This window comes from Falco rusticolus, chromosome 4 (assembly GCF_015220075.1).
Source record: "Falco rusticolus isolate bFalRus1 chromosome 4, bFalRus1.pri, whole genome shotgun sequence".
NCBI classification, from domain to species: Eukaryota; Metazoa; Chordata; class Aves; order Falconiformes; family Falconidae; genus Falco; species Falco rusticolus.
Window position 1 is genome coordinate 68,204,085 of NC_051190.1, and position 18,351 is coordinate 68,222,435.

At 48.6% G+C, this 18,351-nt stretch overlaps 1 protein-coding gene across 3 annotated transcripts in view; it reads left to right on the top strand.

The window, feature by feature from the left end:
* Nucleotides 1–1,371: 1,371 nt before the first annotated feature.
* Nucleotides 1,372–18,351, top strand: part of MKX (mohawk homeobox) — a 48,856-nt gene continuing 31,876 nt past the window's right edge. The window contains exons 1-6 of one of the 3 annotated variants that reach the window (XR_005104007.1): nucleotides 1,372–1,488; nucleotides 1,733–1,979; nucleotides 4,080–4,239; nucleotides 12,006–12,159; nucleotides 13,374–13,709; nucleotides 17,402–17,514. Coding sequence is in view for 2 of the 3 variants with exons in the window: in XM_037386242.1 (XP_037242139.1) it covers nucleotides 1,798–1,979; nucleotides 4,080–4,239; nucleotides 12,006–12,159; nucleotides 13,374–13,709 (832 nt within the window). In the remaining variant the exon portion in view is untranslated. Of the gene's footprint in view, nucleotides 1,489–1,691; nucleotides 1,980–4,079; nucleotides 4,240–12,005; nucleotides 12,160–13,373; nucleotides 13,710–17,401; nucleotides 17,515–18,351 lie in introns of those variants that run through there. The other 2 variants (XM_037386242.1, XM_037386241.1) reach the window with 2 other exon arrangements.

An 18,351-nucleotide genomic window follows, 5' to 3' on the forward strand; every position in this document is an offset into this window, starting at 1 on the left:
ACGGTCTGGCAGAGCCCGGGAGGGGGGACGCGGCGGGCGGGCGGGGGTGCCCGGGGGCAGGAGCCGCCCCGCCGCAGACGGGAGCGAGCGCGCCCGCAGCAGGTACCTGCCCCCGCCGCTGCCCCGGGGCCGGGAAGGCGGCAGCCCCCAGCCCGTCTGTCCCCGCCGCTCCGGTGCCCAGGTCCGCGGAGAACCGCGTACTGCCTTCGCGGGGGCCTCCGCGGCCCAGCAGGACGGGAAGGGACGAGGCCAGGATGATGGAGAGGGGACGGGATAAAGCCCGCAGCGGCTATGCAGGCTCGGGTCCTTTGGGGTCAGGCTTGCGGGGACAAGGACGGGGACAAGCAGCCCACGGGGAAGCGAGGTGCCCTCGAGGGCGTGGGGGGGCGCTCACGGGGGTCCGCGCCGCGCACGTCCCGCCGGGCCCGCGGGCGCAGACGGCTGCTCCCCGCTCACCCGCGGCGGTCAAGTAACGTCTGAATTACATCCTTGTAAATATTGACTGTGGCCATCTTCTTCGTTTCTGCGCACAGTAACCGAAATGTTAAGCCCGGCGCTGCCGGGACTGGGCTGCTGCGCCGCAGGGCGGCGGGTGATGCGGGGCCGGGGGAGCCGGGGGGGCCAGGGCACATCCGTGGGAGCGGGCCGGGGGCGCCCGCAGACCTCGCCGGCGGCGGAGCACCGTGTGTCCGCAGGAGCGAGGATGCTAAAGCGAGCAGGCTGCCTCCGGCTCTGACTGCGGTCTGATTTATAATCCTTGTAAGGGGAGGCGAACGGGGGGACGGACGGGACACGGACACGGGACGACGACCCACAAGGGGAGACGGAGAAGAGTTGGGGGAGATGTTGCCCGGTCCAGCTTCATTAAACGCCAGCATTAATGAGCGGCTGAGGGCTGCGGCTGCCAGCACCGCCGCCGCCGCGCCGGCTCTGCCCCTCGCCCATCCCGCGCCCCCGACGGGGGTCGCTGCCGCGGGCAGCCCAACCCCAGCCGGTGCCCTCAGCTGCCTTTCCCGGGGGACCCCCCCATGCACACCGGGGACTGCCCAGCCGTGCACTGCCTCCCCCTCGGCTGCCCCTCGCCGGGCTCCTACCGCCCCTCCACGCACCGCCCCCCGATGCCGCGCTGCCCGGGCGGGGCCCGTGCCCTTGAAGGGGCTGCTGGGGTCCCCTCGCCGGCGGTGCCCCCCCCCCCCGGGGGGATGGGGAGCGGCGGTCCCGACAGTGTGAGTGGCTGCGCGGCGGCAGTGCCTCCGGGCGCCGGCTTTGCGCATTTGGTGGTCGTTAAAAACAATTTGTTTCCCTCCCCGTTTGGGGAGGGGGAAGGGGAAAATCATTCCGGGGGGAGGGGAGGGGAAGGGAAGGGAAAAGGGAAAAAAAAGGAGAGAGAGAGAGCGCAAGCGAGAGAGAAACACCAAACCAACCGAAAACCCGCGCTCCGAACTATTGCGACACGGTGCGAGCAGCGCGGCGGAGGCTGGCGGCGAGGTGCGAGTGGGAGCGGGCCGGGCCGTGGGAGCGGGCCGGGCCGAGGGGGCCGCGGGAGCGGGCTGAGGGGGGGGGGGGGCGTGGGACCGGGCCGAGCCGTGGGAGGGGCGGGCAGCCCCCCACCTCCCCCGGTGGGTGGGCAGGCGGCGCCCGGTGCCTCCGCGCTTCCCCCCCCGCCGGTCGCGCCGGGCAGGTCTCGGCGGTTCGGCGCGGCTGCCCGGTGACCGCTGCCGCCTCCCCGCAGCGCAGAGCGAGCCCCCGCACCTCGGAGCCGGCGGCCAGCCCGACGGCGGCCCCCAGCCCCCCACCATGAACACCATCGTCTTCAGCAAGCTCAGCGGCCAGGTGCTTTTCGAGGAGGACGCCAAGGAGCGGGAGCGGAGCGGCCGGCCCTACGTGGGGGTGGTGGAGGGACCGCACCACGCCGAGGTGCTGCTCCCCGACAGCCCGTCCATCAAGGAGAGCCTCAGCCTGCGCAACCGGCGGACGGGGTATGCCGTGCGCTCGTCTCCGCGCCGCGCACCGGCTCCGCGGGGCGGCCCTGCATGCCACTGCCGGCGCTCCCGGCAGCCGCGTAGCCGGTTTGGGGTTGAGAGACGGGTTTCTAGATGGGTCCTCCCCCACACCCCGGGTCCGTACTCTCTGGGACTCTTACTCCGCAGCCACGGTGGGAAATTCCGGTAATAGGTGATGCAGAGGCGTCCGATTGGGCTGGAATGTGCCAGACAAGAGCGCTCCTGTCCGGCGGTGTTTGACCTCTCCCTCTCTGCCTCGAAACACAAACAAACCGGGGAAACCGGGGCTCGTCCGGTTTGGTCGGGCGCTTCATGTAATTAAAGCCCCCAAGACGGAGGCGCGAGGCGGAACGCGTGAAACCGGGGGTCGGAGCGGCGGCGGGGCCGGGGCAGCCGGTTCGCGGCCGGGGCTGAGGCGGGCGGGCGCAGCGGGCCCCCCAGCAGTTGCCCCGCCGGCTCGGCCGGCTCGCAGCGCGCTGGGCGAGCGGCCGGGAAGACGCTGCGCTGTCGGTGCATTCCCTGGGATGGGAGTTAAAGCGGACTAGTGCGGTGCCAGGCGAGGGCCGGGCAGGGTGTTGTTAGCGTCGGTTTTGCTAAAAAGGCAGCTGAGGCAGAACCGCCTGCGTCTGATTTTTTGTGTGTGCTGGAACAGGTGAAGTAGGAGGCGGTGAGAGGACGTGTCAGCTCCGGCGCGTTGTCAGCTCGAACGGCTGAACTGGCGAGCGCGGGCCAGACATTTCGGGTCAGCTTTACAAAGCAAAGACTAAGGAGCACGGTCAGGAGGCACCGAAACCGAGGAGTCCCGAGGAGCTGTTTTTACTGCCGAATTTCCACCTTAACGATTGCATCAGCTCGTACTTTTAACGGCGGTGCTGGTTGGTAGGACGCAGGTTTATGTTTCATCGAAATGTTATCAGCAGCCGACCGCGGCGGAGCTGGGTTGCCGAGGGAGCCTTGGACGAGGCAGCGGCCGCGGTCGCTCGGCCCGGCCCGGCGCGGAACGGCATGGCTTGGCGCGGCCGGCAGGGCACGGCGCGGCTCGGCTCTTCTCGGCCCGGCGCGGCCCCGCACGGCCCGGCGCGGCTCGGCCTGGCTCGGCCCGGCCCGGCCCGTCTCGGCACGGCGCCGTGGCGCCCCCTGCCGCCGCCGCCCGGAGCCTCCGCGCCGCGCTGCCCGCCCGGCGGGTTTTCCTCCTGGTTCCTCTGGCTTCGTTCACTCGCTTTCTGTTCCGGACCGTTTTTCACAAAGAAACACCGTTTTCTTTTCCTGTTTTTTTTAGCGGGCCCCGAGCTTCACTGCCCCCGTTAACCTCTTTTCCCCGGCGGGCGTGTGGGGCTTTGGGCGCTGCTTGGTGCGGCTGCCGGCGGCGCTGGGGAGCGGGCACGCCGCCGCTGCCGGGAGCGCTCCTCGCCGCCGGCTCCTCGCTGGGAAATGAGCCGGGAGGTGCCCGATGCCGCGGGTACCGCTCAGCGTAACTGGCAAATAAATACGGCCGCGGGGCCGGGGCAGCCCGCAGCCGTAGCTCTCTGCTCCCGGCTGCGCCCGGTGCGCGGCGGGGCCGTGCGAGGCGGGCCCTGGCCCCCCGGGAAGCCCCTCTGTAAGCAGAGCGAGCACACGCCCGGCAGATGCCGAGCACCGAACGCATCGGGATACTCAGACCCCGCACCGGCGGAGCCCTTGCCCTGCTGAAACCCCCGCGGCGGATCCGGCCGGGCCGGCGCTGCGTCCTCTCCCCCAGCCCCTCCACCGGCGGTGCGGGCCAGCCGCGGGCACCGCCTTCTCCCGAGCAGCCGGCCCGGGGCGGGGGTGGCGGCCGTGGGGAGTCCCCGAGCACCCCGCGAGGATGGGGGTCAGCTCCCCCCGCGCAGGGCCAGACCCGGGCAGGGGGCACCCCGGGGCTGGGGCACCCCCCGAGCAGGGTCCCCCCCCGGGCAGGGCACGCATCCCTGCCCGCCTCCTGCACCCTCAGCGGCGGCCCCTCAGGGGAGCTCGGCGCCGTGCCCGGGGACGGGGGGGGACACCGGGGAGGTGCCCACCGCCCCGGCCGCGGCCCTCAGCGCCCCTTCTCCGCGGCAGGGCGCGGCAGAGCGGCGGGAAGGTGCGGCACAAGCGGCAGGCGCTGCAGGACATGGCGCGGCCGCTCAAGCAGTGGCTCTACAAGCACCGCGACAACCCCTACCCCACCAAGACCGAGAAGATTCTGCTGGCCCTCGGCTCCCAGATGACCCTGGTGCAGGTAAGGGAACCCCCAACCCCACCTCCGGCGGCTGCTCTCGGGCGTTTAGTGGACGGGAGGGACAGGGGCAACATCAGCCGAAGCCCCTCTGTGAGCTGAGCAAGAGGCAGCGCTGGGGGTCGGCGGAGGCATCGGTGCATCCCGCAGGGTCCTGTGCGCATCCTTCGCTCTGCCCTCCCCGGGGCTCCCCCTTCAGCAGGGCTGTGTCCCCCAAACAGGAATTCCTACATCTGGGCTATCCTGGCTGGGGAAGCGCTAAAGGCAATCGGCAAAAGTGTGTGCTTTCCCTCCTAGGAAAAGATGTCCTCATTCTTTAATCTTGCTCGTAAATACAGTGGAAAGATTTTTGCGTAGTCTTTAAAAATCTTCAGGTAAAAAAAAAATCAGTCATGGGAGATTTCAGCACAGAATAGGAATTGTTGAGGAAGTTGCAGGGAGCTACTCTTTTCGTTTTTGAAAATGGGATAGAATGGAAACGGTGACATTGTTTTGATAATAATCATCACCTGTTGCACAGACGTTCGTGTTGTGATGCCCACTGTGTGCTGTGGCTCAACGTGCAGTGACGGTGCTTCGCCATCTTGCAGAAATTATCATTATAGTGTAATTAGACATGGGGAGTAGTTGTTTTGCTCTCAGGTATAACTGCCCTGAAATGACTGGCAGTTGTGTTGCAGTAAGAGGCATAAAGCTGGCTGCAAATGTTTATAAATCTTACTTCTTTGTTCTCTTCGCCATCTGGCACTCTACTGAAATATGTGGTTAAATGCTATCGGTTGCTGAGTGATGCTATCTCAGGTCTGGATGCTGCAAAGATTTATGCATTGTGAATAATCTAATTTCCTTACTGCAAGCTACTGCTAGGTGCATAAAATGAAACACATGTGTTTGCAGGATTGAGTCCTCAGTGCTCTGCCTAACACATTATGTGTCACTTTGCAAAGGACATGAAGATATCAAAATAACATGAAGTACTAGGAAAAGAAGGTGGTAATTCAGCATTATTATTTTGAGTGCTCCTTCAAAAAAGCCTCTGCTATGAACTTTGATCCTAGTAATGGAAAAATGGGAAACTTTTACACTTTAGTACCTCGCTGTGAAACTATTGCGCTAGAAAAAACACTACAACTTTGACAAAAATAATATTAATGTCTCAGAAAATGCCAGTTGTAACTGGAAGATATAGTTAAAACAACTTCTCTTGCTTTTAAAAAATATACATGAAAGGTTTGCTCAGACTTTTAAAAATATGATTGCATAAGCACTATCCATTCAATGCCACAATTTGATAGTAGTTTATTAGACTGTGGCTTTTAGAATATTCCTGTATTTTTACATGAGATTTAAAACATACATCCAGAATATATTTTGGGATACTTTCACATTAATGAAGTCTTGAGGACTTGTCCTGTTCTTTTATAATTGCCTCAGAACGAACAGACAAGGGGAAAAAACTGGTGGATTTTTGCAGTATTTCTCTCGTGGCAGCTTTGATAAATCCTGGTGGGATATGCTGTGCTGTCCTCTATAAAAGCACCAAGTGAGACATGGCCAGTGCTCCAGAGAGTTTTACAGTCTACTTAAGGTGTAGAATAAAATTTAAAAGAATCATGCAGGGCTGCATTTATCTCTGTTAGACCCCCACGACTCCAGTAGCTTTATGCTGAAGAGGTATTTGACCAGCCTTATTTCTGTGAACTATAATATTTGAAAGAGCTGTGCAAACCAGCACATCTATCTTCATCTACAGAAGCACACCATCAAAAAGAAACCCCAGATGTTTCTTCCATCATTTGAGTGCAATGCTGTTTTAATCCACGAATATGATAGCATCTGTACGAGAGGTAAATACATAATGTCTGGCACCAGCAGTAATTCCTGAGCCTGGAAGAACAAAACAACACACACCCCACATCTACTTTTTGGATGCCCAGAAAGAACAAGACTGTAATCCAGATCAAATGAGAGTGAGAGAGAAAGCGCCAGGCTGTGATCTCAGTCACACTGGGTACATCTGAAATAGCTTCCCCAAAGGCTGAGTGGTGTAACCAAGAACAGGCTCAGGACTGGGCTGTGGTATCTGTTGGAAAGCTTTGCTTCTGTCCCAGGAGGGGCACTTTGCAAAAGCATCAGCCAGGGTCCCCTGTGACTGCTTTTCTAATCTAGTAACACCAGACATTGTTGGAGAACCAGGAATCAGTGTATGATGTTTTCTCCGGGTTACACGCCTTCATGTTCACTGACCTGTCTCGTATTTCCTACTCTTCTTCCATTTCTCAGTGCTGTCCCATGGTGTTTGCTCTTGGCGGGAATGTGCGCTTGCCCCCACAGCTTTCCACTCCTGTGGAGGCTGTTGTCTGCTGACAGCTGTTACCTCTTCTCAGCATCCCTCGTGTGCTGACGCCTTGTTGTTGGAAGCCCTAGGGAAGGCAAAAGATACTGTTGAAAATCCCTTTGAGTTTCTGCCAAAATGCTGTTTAGGGAATGAATGGTCGGGGTTGGTTTTTTTTTCACCTGACTGCTGACCTTGAAAAAGGTCTTCAGCAGCTGCCTGGAAGATGATGTTGGTCACAGTAATATTGATAATATAGCTGTAACTCTTCTCCACGTGCTTTTTTTTTTTGTCTATTGAACCTTATTCCAGCACGTACCATCTGTCCAAGGGAGCTTTTGCAGGACTGTGGCATAGATAAAACCAACCCTTCTATGAGGCAGGGAGGTGAGCCCTATTTTCTGCTGTTATTACTAGGACAGTATCTGCATGTCAGATTCTCCACAACTTTTTTTTATTAGTTTTGTTATCACCCGGTTGGCTGATTTTAAATGAATTTATTCTACCTCACTGATACTTTGGCTTCACCCCCTGTTCCTGGGTGCAGTGGGATGGCAAATCGGCAGTTCCAGCTGCACGTCCAGCAGCACTGCAGAAGGAAAGTCAAACCCTTTCAGGGAGGCAGGATTTCTCAGGAATCATAAATCATCATACTTCTTAATAAGTAGTAGCAAAACCTGGGGCAAATTCTGGGCTGACTTATTCCTGAGCAGGCCAACAAGGTCTTCGGGAGTCATCAAAGCAAATGTTATTGCAGCTTTCAGTCCAACAGTCCAAAGTTTCTTCCCCAACTGCCAAAGCAGGAAACCAAAAAAGCAATATAGTTTGAAAAGGCATTTTATGTTTTACTCCAATTAGATTCCAATTCAGAATCCAATAATTTGTCCTATTAATATGCTATTAATATGCTACATTTTCATTTGTATTATTACCACAGTGCTTGATTTATTTTATTTTAAATTTTGGTTAAGATGTTCCTGTGAAATAAAAAAGAAAAATGGTTGTATATTCCTTCCAGAAAGAAATATGAATGGCCATATTGTTGAAGAGAAGTTTTTTGCTATACTAGGATTAATATATTGGTCATGTGCTGCTATGGATTTAATAGCATTCAGATTCATAAAGGCATATCTGGATTACTGGAGGAGGAGAACCGATTGATTTTGGTTCCTTTTCTGAAATTTTGACCGCTCTTAAGCAGTGAAGCAGAACAAATTACAATAAGATTGAAGAATCTCTTCAGAAGTAAAGCCAGAGGCACAATATTTCACGATGCCGATATAAGTACTTGATGCTCTTTGGGAATGGTTGAGCTGCTGAAAAATACGAATGCTGGAGAGCACATCCATTATTGTTCTCTTTGGGTTTTGTCTTTTTACTTCTTGAAGAGCTACATGATTGTTACTTTACAAGAATAATGAGTTTCATCATGTGTTTTTTCAAGATACTTAGTTCTTTGGGGAGTTTCTGAGAAAAAAATTTTCCCCCTGGCTTGTATGTAAATCATTGTTTGGTTTTTTTTCATTGTTTTTGGAGGTCACAGTAGTGTAACTTGGGACCGTGATAAAGGATGGATGGCTTTTGGCAGCTTTCGTTGTTTATTTTTGTAATAGCTTAAGTGTGGTGGAAACCGGCACTTGTAGTGCGTGGGACACAGCAGCAGGCATGCAACTTTTTAAACACCACATGGATACACAAGGTAACATTTGGGGCTGGTTGAAATTGGTGACAAAAGCGTCCTTGGCTTTAAAGGAGCTAGGAATAGCTTGTAATAACCCAGGTTGTGGCTGGAGTTCAGGGTGAACGTGCTGTCTGGTACAGCCTGTAGCCATGCAGCCTCTTCCAGTCCACACACCTGGAGGCTGTCCAAGACTGAAGAGTGGGAGAGATGTTGAATCTCTTGATGTCTTAGAGATCAGGTTTTTCCAGCACCATACACCAGTGGCCAAGAGCAGGAAAGCACCCAGAGATACCACACCATAGATCTAGCCTAAAAATCTCTGAAGTGAATTTGTCCAACTTCTCTTCATCTTTAATGGGCCTGGTTGTAATTGCATTTGGGTAGGAGTTTCTGGAGTGAGTTGCTGCTTTGTGCTTTAGCAGGGGCTTATGTTGTAAATGCTGACTTCAGGTTCTTTCATAATCATAGAATCATAGAATTGTTTAGGTTGGAAGAGACCTGTAAGATCACCAAGTCCAACTGTTAATCTAGCACTGCCAAGTTTATGGCTTCACCAGCTTTGTTGCCCTTCTCTGGACACGCTCCACATATGTGTCTGTCTCCTAGTCAGGGCCCCAGAACTGAACACAGTATGGAGGTGCGGCCTCACCAGTGCCGAGTACAAGGGGACGATCGCTGTCCTTGTCCTGCTGGCCACGCTGTTTCAGATACAAGCCAGGATGCTCTTGGCCACCTTGGCCACCTGGGCACACTGCTGGTTCGTGTTCAGCTGGCCATCAGCCAGCACCCCCAGGGCCTTTTCTGCCCGGCAGCTTTCCAGCCGCTCTGCCCCAGCCAGTAGAACGCTGCTGGGGGTTGTGCGTGGGGTTTTTTTGACCCAAATACAGGACGCGGTACTTCTTCTTGAATCTCGTACAGTTGGCCTTGGCCTATCAGTCGGGCCTGTCCAGAGCCCCCTGCAGAGCTTGCCTGCCCTCCAGCAGATCAACATTTCCCCCAGCTTGGTATCCTCTGCAAACTGACTGAGGGTGCGCTTGATCTCCTTGTCCAGATCATTAATAAAAGTATCAAACAGAACTGGCCCCAGTACTGAGCCCTGGGGAACACCATTTCTGACTGGCCAGCAACTGGATTTGACTCCATTTTTTGGGCCAGGCTGTCCAGCCAATTTTTTACCCAGTGAACAGCATGCCCGTCCAAGCCATAAGCAGCCACTTTCTCTAGGAGGATGCTGTGGGAAATGATTTAAAAGGCTTTACTGAACTCCAGGTAGACAACATCCACAGCTTTTCCCTTATCCCCTAAGGAGGTCACCTTGTCATAGAAGGAGACTAGGTTAGTCAAGCATGACCTGCCTTTCATAAACCCACACTGACTGGGTGTCCTGTACATGCCACATGATGGCACTCAAGATGATGTGTTCCATAAAGAGCACGAAGACAGGGCGCAATACATTTATCTCATTATGAGATAATGATCAAATACTACTGTTTTCTCTTCTCATAGCAGAAGACTTAAAATATGACTCATCTTTTCGTATTGATATGCAGAAAGCAAAGCACTGGCATGGGAAGAATGAGCCCAAAATAAACCAAGAGTACCATGCAAAAATCACTCCTGCTAAATTTAATTGCTTTTATGTATGAGTCACACTTATACTACCCTATCTTTCTTTTCTGTACATGGCAATTCACTGATGAAATATTTCAATATGTAATGAAATGGAGCATAATGAAGTCTTTCTCGTGAGAGGTTAGAAAGCTGTCAGTTTTGTAAGACACTGCAGTAACTGCTGTACTGTTCAGTGGGACCCTGGACTCATCCATCTCTATCATTGCACAGTTGATTTCAGAGTTACACTAAATCATGCAGCAGCCAGGTGACTGCTGCTTCAGCTGAGCCGTCTGCAGTGCATTTGTTAATGGCATTAGAGAGTGGATGGATTCCAGCCCACCCTTTCTGGTTTACTATAATGGTTGCTCTGTCAATATGATGAATATAAACAAGTAGCCTTGGAAGAGAATGAAAACTACTCACTCTTTTCTGCCAGCTACAGTTTTGGTCTTCTAACCTGTCATAGTAAACGACATGGTTTGTAAAGTTACGTGTTTGGCGCCTGAGCGCTGATCCAGGGCTCACTGTATTTTCGGTGGAACCCTGTTTCATGTAAATGTGATTTTAAGTAAAATCAAAGTGACAGGCTTAAGGTGCTACTGCTAGGTTCTGAGTGGAATTCTGAACTGAAGTTTTGTTTTTCATTTAAGCAAATAGGGTTTATTTTTCTCATAATTGCCCTAGAAGAGATTATCGATCCAGAATAATTGGCCAAATACTATGTGATTTAAAGAACCTTAGCTACAATAGACAGTTGACAAAACTAGGGCCAAAATCCAACACTGAGGTCTACAGTTTGGCTCTTTAGTAGGTGGGGTAGCATGTACTGATAAAACATGTGTTAGCTTGCTTTGCAGGTTAGCATAAATTAAATGGTGTGATTGTTCCCAGATCTGAATATGGCTGCAGGTCTCCAGCTTCCTCACTGTGCACTCTCACAACATAAAGATGTGAGTGGGGCTATAGACTCCCGACATTCTTTACATTCTCCTTTGCAAGTAATGCTGCTCTGCCTCCTGCTTGCAGAGGTCATGTCAAAATACACTCACTCCTGCAAGAAGTAAATAGCATTTTTAAGACCTGATTTATCATTAAACAAATATTGTTAGATGTAGGTAGCTTGCCTGTGCTCTTGCTCGTAATAAGGTTATGGTAAGGTCATTCTGTCAGTATCAGTATTTCCTATTTTATGTATTTTTAAGTTATGGTAGAATCAAGGCCAGCATTTTCTCAGATGTGTTTTAATGCAAAGTTGCTGCAAGTACATACATACATAACATTTGGTGGTTTGATTAGCACTGCTGGCACAGAAGACTGTACTGTGCCCCTTCCGCTCCCTTGGTGCCTAAAGCAATGTGAATCCTTCTGTTTGAGCCTGACTTTGTGGTGACCCTGTATGCTAGAAGGGTACTAACTTGTATCCATTTTGCAATGTCAAGCTGGAAAATGCTCTGCAGCAGAGAAGGAAGATAAGCCAGCCTCCTGTTTAGTAGTCACCTGGTGAGGAGTCTGCGTCTTCACTGGTTTTTAGCATTTCCACAACAGAAAGAGTTCATAAAAGCTGCTGCTCTGTAGAGCATATGGTTGATTTCTGCAGTGACTCAAAGTACATTTCATTCTGTGTAAGACTTTCCTGATACCCACTACCTGTCAGACTTGGAGTACTGATAAAGCACGAGGGAGAATTTTGGCTTTTATATAACCAAATTCAGAATGAGTTTTTCTGTTCGGCAGCCTTATTGTAGCCTACGTAAATGTCAAAGGCAAATTACCAAACATCAGCTATTAGTTTTAATTTAGGATGTTAGTAATATATTGAAGGTTCATATTGAAAATTCAGGGCATTATCTTTAAAATAATAAAAGAAAAGATTGATCTAAAATGAGTATTTTGGGATACCTTATTAAAAACCTTGTTTATAATGAGGGTTTGCTAACACTTGTGAAACATGGGAAGCCTGAACGGGCTGCCTCGTCTGAGGTTCCTGCTCTGCTCAGTGGTAGTTTCGTGGGCTTCTGTTCATGTTTCCCTTGTTTGCCATTTTCTTAGGGCATACATAAAACTCATGAAAACTCTATGGGTTAGTTTTGTTTATTTGCATAATTTTCAAGGAAAACTAATACATTCATTTATATGCAGGTATCAAACTGGTTTGCCAATGCAAGACGTCGCCTGAAGAATACTGTCAGGCAACCAGATCTTAGCTGGGCATTACGAATAAAACTGTACAACAAATATGTTCAAGGAAATGCTGAACGACTCAGCGTGAGCAGTGATGACTCATGCTCTGAAGGTCTGTTGATGCTCTTTTTATCAGTTTTAAACCAATTAAAATATATTTTGAAAGTATCAGGCACTCTTAAGTTAGCTCTGATTTCTCACAAAACACTCAGTGGCTCTGCCTTTACTATTTTGTGAATTAGGTGCCTTTTTACAATGCAGCCTTGCAAAGCGAGATGGTGTTACTGGTGAATTGGGGTGACAGTCTGATTGCATGTTATTTGCCTAGCAAATATTTGTATAACACTGTTAGTAGAAAGATAATTGTTAGTTCATTAGATTCTATGAGACTATTCCTTTAATCTGTGTTAAAGGAAAAAATTGATTATATTTCTTGGTTTAAGGAAATAGGAGACCTCTTGACTTTTACTTTCCTTGATGGAAGGGCTATAGCAATATCGTATCATTAACAAGACAATCTGATTAACTTCAGTGGAGCTTATTATATGGTAAACAGGGTATTATTGTTATCTATTGTATGTATTTTGCCAGCAAATGTTGTCCTTAAAAGGTGCACTGAAATTCTCTTTCTTATCCAAAGTAACAAATGGAGGAATTTTTTTAATAGCACCCAATATTTTTTAATAGAACATTTGTGTTAATTATGTACATGGGTACTTTTTCTAGTCATTTTTGACAGGGAGATACATTGACAGGAACAAATGCTACAGAACATTGTCAGAAACCTGTATGACTTTTTAGAAGAATTTGTTTCAATTTGTACTCAGTTTCAATTAGCTTTGTCCCAATTTCAGTTTGTACTCAAATTTCTTTGGTATGCACTTCCCTTTAAAAGATCAGTTGCAGGACAATTAAAAGAATATAGTTTAATACACTTAAATATGCTATAGTATTCAGGGGGCCCAAATTTCAAGTTATGATAGCAAGAATTCAGTTTATTCACACGGATTTTAAAATGCTTATCATTGATCTAGGGCTCTTCTCATTTTTTTTTCTATCTGCCTTGTGTTGCTCATGAACAAATTAGACTCAGAGACTGTTTTCTACAGTTAATTAATTTGGAATAGCTGGAACATCTGAGAACCCTGGGAACTACTGTGAGAAATGTGTGAACAGAAGAAAATTAAAATCGTTGTCTAATGCTGAAGTCTAAAGTTATTGTCTAGTTTTAGTTATCTTTATAGCAATTTAAAACCTGTAGAGAAAGCCTCTTGTTCAATATTAGGTGTTCGATGTATTACGGTATCTTTGTTCTTTTGTCTTCAGATGGAGAAAATCCTCCAAGAAACCATATGAATGAAGGGGGATATAACAAACCAGTTCATCACACTGTGATTAAAACTGAAAGTTCAGTAATAAAAGCAGGAGTGAGACCAGAAACAAGTGCCAATGAGGATTATGTGTCACCCCCCAAATACAAAAGCAGCTTATTGAATCGTTACCTAAATGACTCATTGAGACATGTCATGGCTACTAATGCAGCTATGATGGAAAAAACAAGGCAAAGGAATCACTCTGGTTCATTTAGTTCCAATGAATTTGAGGAAGAATTGGTGTCTCCGTCATCATCAGAGACAGAAGGCAATTTTGTCTACCGGACAGGTAAGGGATTCTTTCTGTATCATTTCTAATACAGCCAGCTTTGGTGGAAAGTGTCACCTGATTGTGCCTTTTATGACAGTAGATAACTCCTGCCCATCGTCTCGTATGAGAGGGTAGCTCCTCTCCACCCTTTCATTCACTGAAGAAATTCTACCTTCAGTATTGAAGTTAAATGCTGTTAATGACTGCTAATGAAACTGGTTTGCTTTTTGAATGGAGTCATGGGGCTGATTTTTGAAATGACACTTACAGGCCGCTTTTGTCAGCAGTAAGACAAGCCTAAAATAGAAAGCTCTTCAGGGTAAGGGAGTTCTAGAGGGGGACTAAAGTTCTCCGTGGCCCCAGCTGGGAGGAGGAAGAGGGCTTTGAAATTTCAAGGTGGCTGTTTGTGGCACTTACATGAGCCATATGCCCTGTGATGGAGTGCACATGAACACCTTTCCCTGTTGTACCGCGTCTTTTCTGTCTTCAGTGCCTTGTCCAGCACGTGGCCCTTTGGTGCTCATGCATCCCTTAGGAATACATAGATTGTTTACACCGGTCTCTGCACTGCTCTCCAGACACAGTGCACTGAGCTAAGGAGCCACAGACTTGGCCACTAAATACCTTGGTTTAATGTTTTTTGAAGGGTTACACATAGTTTACTATTTTAATCTTCTCAATAAAAACATAAAAGCATGATTTGTATCCTCTGCTGTGTTACAGAGGAAAGCACATGGGACTGCCTGGTTCACACCAGTAAATTGCTGTAAATTGAGACAAGATCAGGACGTGCTCAGGTCCCTGTGGGGCAGGACATGCTGGAAGGCTCCTCTTACAAAGCTTGTTCTGTATTTCTTTGGGGATGTAAGGCAAAGGCAGTCCCTTATCTTTGAAAAAAATGAAGCTTTGCATTCCAAGTTCTGGACGTCTCTGCTAGCATCTCAGAGTTTCCACCCATAGCAGTCCTTTGCGTTGTCCGGGGGCCTTTCTTAGGGAGTTATTGTGCCAGGGATCACACTGAAGGCAGGCAGCATCGCTTTTGGGATGGATGAATATCGATGGAAAGTACTGGAGGGCTTTGCACTAAAGTTAATATAGATTTAGATGTAGTACTTTATTCCCCTTGGCTTCCCTGGCAGGCAGGTTCAGATGCCCCTCACTTTTGCAGCTCTCAAGTTTGCAGCCTTTGCCCTCTTTTTCCTGCCACACTTCATGTGATTTTTTTGTCCTTGTGGAGGGGACACAAGGATTTCAGGAGGCTGAAAGCTCTGGCGGGGGTTGGAGGACACTGGTGTGTGCAGGTTGTCAGGGGATAACCAAGGGGGGAGTGGGAGCCCCGTAGAGAAAGAGAATCTCCTCAGGATTAGAATAGTGCAAGCACAGTGAATAAGTTTCAAAATTTACACTCTGTTCATTCAGCTTTATTTTTTCAACATACCAAATAAATGCCTTTGGTCTGCATGATGGGCATATTGTCCTCCAAGTTTTATTTTTAAGTTATTCAAGAACAGATGCAGCAGCTCAGATATGTAAACTTCTGTACTTTTATACCATAACTTAAAAATGTACATGATGACTTTTTAAAAATTGTAACAAATTTGCTACTAGATTAAGTTCCTCTTCCCAAGTTTCAAGCTGCACTGAAAAATACAGTCTTTGATGAGAATGCTGAGACAGGCACGCTGCAACTGTGTGAGTTCACAAGCTGGGCTGGAATGACAAAACCCAGTATACTTGTCCTTAAAATTAATAACTAACATTCCTGGAACTCCTCTTAAGATCTTATTTAAGTCAGCTCTTAAATATCTTTATTAATATTTTGGAGTGCTGTGGCCTTTGATGAGAACACACCAGCAGTTCTCAGGGAAGTTTTATTCTTTTTACACTTCCAAAGCAGACAAGCAGTAGCCTGCTGATAGAAAGAAAAAGATTGTGTGCACGTACTACATTGCTTGATCGATCCTTCCTATATATGTGTGCCCATTTAGGAAATATGATGTACAAATAGGCTTTTTTCAGCTATAAGGTTACAGTCCCATTAATGATTTTCTGATGATGTTATAGCATGTGGGAATTGAGCCCTTCATGAACAAAGCAGGTATTTTCAAGTTACCATGCATTCATGCAATCTGTTTACAAATAGATGACATTATTCAAATGATTGTTAGATAGGAAGTGATAAATAAGAACTTTTTTTTTCCCTTTTTCTTTTCTCTGTAAATTGAATGCCTAGGATGGCAGTTCTCCATAGAGTTGTGTAGCAAACCTGTATCTGTGTTCTCAAAAATTTCTGTAATCCCTTTTGGTTAAGCAAAATAACAGGGTAAGGCTGACTGTAACACTCGTACCTTCCTGAAAGCAGCAAGTGTGTTTTTAAGGGAGATACCACAACTTAAAAGGAGCTCCCCGCTGCAATTTTTGTTAAGTGAAACAGCTAATTTTTAACACAAAGGGGTTGAAGCAGAATTGTGGAGTCACTCCTAGATGTTTTCGTTTATGAAGTCATTTTGAGTAGTATTTCAAAAAGCACAGAGTGAAAACTGATGACATTTTATTTCTGAGAAACATTTGGCAAGGTTGCTGTGCTCCTAGGAGCAGGCAATAATTGGTGTTGAAGCATATTCTTTGTTGTCCTTCCCTGTAAAAGCAACTTAGCAGAATGTGAGTAGAAAGTTTACTCACTGAATCTGATTTATGTTATGGGCTGGACACTGGTTTCAGGTACATCAGTGCGACTTTGCTCGCCTTGTACCTGGGGCCAGCGTGGCCACGTGCGTCTCAGCAGCCCACACCACATTAACGCGGTACGAGTGCAGTGTCCAGTGACAAAAACAAGAAATTGCAGTTTAAAGTTTATATGGAAAGTGGGTTGTACAGTTTCCTGTTTCAGTCATTAGCATGCTTATAAACACGGGACCATATGCTACTCTAGCTTCACGCAACTGGGAAATCCCATGTAAAGATCAAGGACAGGCTAATATAACCGACTGTCGGGAGAGCAGCTGAGTTTTGTACCTCCGCACGATTATTGCGAGCTTGTGGGAAGCAGCTCTGGTGCTGGGGCAGGAGCAGCAAAGCCTGAGCTGTTGCCCTGGCCGGTGCAGTGCCTGTGCTGCTGGCTGCCCCGTCCTGCCCCAGCAGCATGGCCCGGGGAGCTAGGGAGCTGCTGCGGGAGGCGGTGTGGGCGGCCGGTGCCGGGAGAATGAGTGGCCGGGAAAGGGTGCAGCTGTACTCAGATATGTCACGTACGTGTGTGTTTCTGTCGTAAGCTGATAGGCTTATGTCTATAATGTGACATACGCAAATGTGTTCACTTAAGGCAGAAAACTTCAGTTCAGATTAATTCTCATGCAGGCATAATATATAAATACATATAACTGGTCAAATACGTGTCTTCAGCTGACCACTAAAAGGCTTGGTTCAGTGTTTAGTTAGAAATCCGTGTTGGAGAACAAGTTTTCATGAATGCCTTGGCATGCTGTCATTAACAGCAGCTTCTCTGTGTGACATGATAACTGAACCCAGACTTGCCTATCTGTATTTGTTGTGCAAACACGTGCAGAAACAACAGTCCAACTGCAACAAGCACTCCAGAAACCTGTGAGGGAAAGATGTAATAATGTTTATAGTGAGACTGGATGTAAATGTAGAGCAGCAAGGTCAGTCTTTGGTTTACGGCTCACTAAAATGCTGACTTTTTCTGTAATCAGGCTGCAGTGCTCTGCGAGTGCCCTGTTGTCAGTCACCTGCAGGAACAAAATGTTCTGCGTCGTTATAGCACAAGGAAATGAAAAACTCCAACTTTCTGGGATATCGCTGCCTGGTGAGCTGCGTTTGGTGAACGAAAGCAAAAATTAAAATGAGAGAAAGAGAGATGAAATGGCAGGACAGGGAGTTTTCTAGCTTCTTTCTGTAGGCAGATTTCCCTTGATTTTACTTTGCATGTTACTTAGCACAGTAGAAAAGCCAGAACAAATAAAAACAGTGAGGAAACTAAAGACTTGCAGGCCTGGAGAGGAGGATGGCTTTTAAAAAACCTCTTGAATGACTGGTTGATTTTTGAAGATGTTTGATCCCTATTTTTAGACATTTATACTTGGGAGTGTGCTCTGTTACTGATGTTTTCATTACTACTGCCTTTTTCTTTCCTCTCACCTTCCTTTCTTTCTTCCATTTGGATCCTGCAAAGTTTGTGATTTATAAAGCATGATCCTGGGTCATTTATTGCAGCACACTGAGCACCTCTGATGAGACCCTCGGCACACTGCAGGATCAGGCCCACATTCATACAGAGCACTTAAATGTAAGGGTATAGCCGTGCACAGAAGTACTGTGGAGAGACATGTGCAAGCTGCAGAACAGTGCTGTGATTTTGTGTGGTCTTTGCCAACTTTTCCTCGCAATTTAACATTTTTAGAAATTAACATGTAATTTAAAAATGAGCTATAAAATTTAAAAGCATAATATGAACACAATGGAACCTGTTTTCAGAAACAACTCAAGGGACCCACAAAAACTGCTAGTACCAGTGACTTTTGCAAGTTTGATCTAAACGGTGCTGGAGACCTTGGGGATACTTTGAAATAAATGGTAACCTGGGAGAGCTGAAGGAGGTCCTTGTTGCAGATCCTAATGTCATCCAGAAGTGAAATGGAAAAGG